This window comes from Sturnira hondurensis, unplaced genomic scaffold, assembly GCF_014824575.4.
Source record: "Sturnira hondurensis isolate 20B ecotype Veracruz unplaced genomic scaffold, ASM1482457v3 Scaffold0004574, whole genome shotgun sequence".
NCBI lineage: Eukaryota > Metazoa > Chordata > Mammalia > Chiroptera > Phyllostomidae > Sturnira > Sturnira hondurensis.
The window spans coordinates 1-2,193 of record NW_028077205.1 but is presented as its reverse complement, the minus strand read 5'-3'; the positions used below and the strand labels follow the sequence as shown (position 1 = coordinate 2,193).

Below are 2,193 nucleotides of genomic sequence, written 5' to 3'. Positions count from 1 at the left end.
GGGGCCTGACCCAGGACCCACCTGAACAAAGGAGACACAAGGCCACGCAGCACGGGAGGCCACCATTCATGGCATAAGCTGGGCTGTAACAGGTTCCCTCTGGGTCTGTGGGGGCAGGAAGGGAGCAGGGCTCTCCAGGGAGTCTCTCTGAGGTGTCACTCCCACTTCCTGGGCCCCAGAGCCAACTTGTCACAAGGGGACACGCCCCTTCCCTGAGCATCAGATCAGAAATAGATGTGCAGGTGAACAGCTTGGAGTGAGAAGAACACTTGTGGCTGAACTGACAGGAGTCCAAGAGTCATTCTCACCCTCTGTGTTCACAGTGTGTGAACTGTCCTCCCTGCCACAGCGTGACCCTCCTGATCTCAGGTGGCCCAACCTCAGGGGCAGGCTTGTCACCACCTGAGGGTCATTTGGTTCTGTTTCCTCTCCATCCCCCAACAAATGGGGCCCCTGACACTTGCTCCACAGTACAGTACCTTTAGAACCTCCTGGGTGTGGGGTGAGGCAGCAGCTCACACATCCAGCTCACACATCCAGCTCACCCCTGGGGAACTAGCTTTCTGCGTGGTGTTCAGCTCTGCAGGTGCCCTCCTGTCCCCTAGGATTGCTGAGGGATGTGGGGAGAGGTGGATGCCTCCAGGTTGAGAGAGTATAAATGCTCTTTTTCAATTGAGACATTATTCCATAGGGAATATCTCTCTGTGAAGGATTCCTGACATTAATTATAATAAATATAACAAGACTTTAAATTCCTGTAGCTAATCTACCTACATTTCCATGCTTTGCGGGAACCCTAACTTCCTTCAGGTTTCTGGGCAGGGCCAGGTGACAGCAACAGTACCGGAAACTGCCTTCCTCAGTCGCTGGTTCAATTCCCAGTCTAGGGCACAAACCTGGGTTGCAGGCCAGGTCCCCAGTAGGGGGCGCACAAGAGGCAACCACACACTGATGTTTCTCTCCTCTTTCTCTCTCTCCTCCCCTCTAAAAATAAATAAATAAAATCTTTTTAAAAAAGAAAATAAACCATGCATTTCTTTGCTGTCATCATGAGCGATAGATGGATATTCGTTGCCTTGAAGTGAAATGTTCCTTGAAGCTGTCAGGGACAAGGTTGACAGTCCTGGATGGTGTGTCATCTCCCCAGGCCTGTTCATACAAACCTGGAAAAGGGAAGCTACTGTGGGCATGGGACTGGGAGAGGTGGAGGGGACAAATCCACAGGTGTTGAGGAACAGACTTGAGTGATTTCTTCCTCCTTGGTTTGTGAGGTCTGAGACCGAGGAACATTACTTCCCATCCCGTGTATAAACAGGAACAGTGATCCCTCGGCTACATGACATCCATGAGCAACAAATCCTACCCCATCTGTAAGCAGCAGGACAGTGCTGAGACAGGCAGACTACAACCCTAGGCCTGAGCCTGCCTGGCTGGCTGCAGCCACTTTGAGCTCGCTTCCTGAGTGGGGCGGAGTGTTTTCGTGCAGGCAGCTGCCACGTCTGCAGGGCTGTGTCAAGGCTGCTGGCACAGAGGTACAGGGCTGAGTCACTCAGCTCCAGCGAGCTCGAGGTCAGCTCAGAGTGGAAGTCACCAAATTGCTTCACTGAGAAGTGACTGGGCATGTTCCCTTTTTCTCGCTCTTCCTCATTGAAATACTCAACCAGGAAATCGGGTCCCTGACCATCGGGCTGTTTGTACCAAAACACAGAGCGGTGCCCAGAGACATAGGAACAGTTCAGCGTCATTTGCTGTTTTCTTGCTTTGATCAGGTGTTTTGGGGTCTGCGTGACTCCAGAGTCCACTGGGCCTGTTGGGAGTGACAGAGAGAAGTCCAGGGGCAGAGCAGAGGAAGCCTCCCACACCAGCCATCACCCCAGACTTCTATGTCAGGGATGTGACTGAGTGTCCGGACTTACACACAGTGTCTGGGGCTCACCTGTTCCCAGGAGACAAAGGGCCACACAGCAGAGGAGCCTGGGGCTCATGGCAGCTTCTCAGGACCTCTCTCAGCTCAGGGTGGGGTGCCCTGGGGTGAGTGGTCCACAGTTCCATACTCCCTGTGCCCTGATAGGAGTATTTGCGATGACGTCACTGCTCTGATGGGAGTCTCCCAGGAGGCTGCTCCCCAGTGCTCTGAACCTAGGGCGGGACCCAGGATTGAGAATCTATACATCGTTCCCTGTCCTGTAGAGC

General features: G+C 53.3%; 1 gene segment (V, D, J or C); it reads right to left on the bottom strand.

Annotated features, from left to right (window-relative positions):
* Positions 1-1,444: 1,444 nt before the first annotated feature.
* On the bottom strand, positions 1,445-1,985 carry LOC118986863 (T cell receptor beta variable 5-1-like; the record flags this gene model as incomplete). The annotated part of the segment is given in 2 exon segments: positions 1,445-1,807; positions 1,937-1,985. Coding segments are annotated over 2 exon segments (412 nt in total), but the record flags the coding sequence as incomplete, so codon positions are not given.
* Positions 1,986-2,193: the final 208 nt, after the last annotated feature.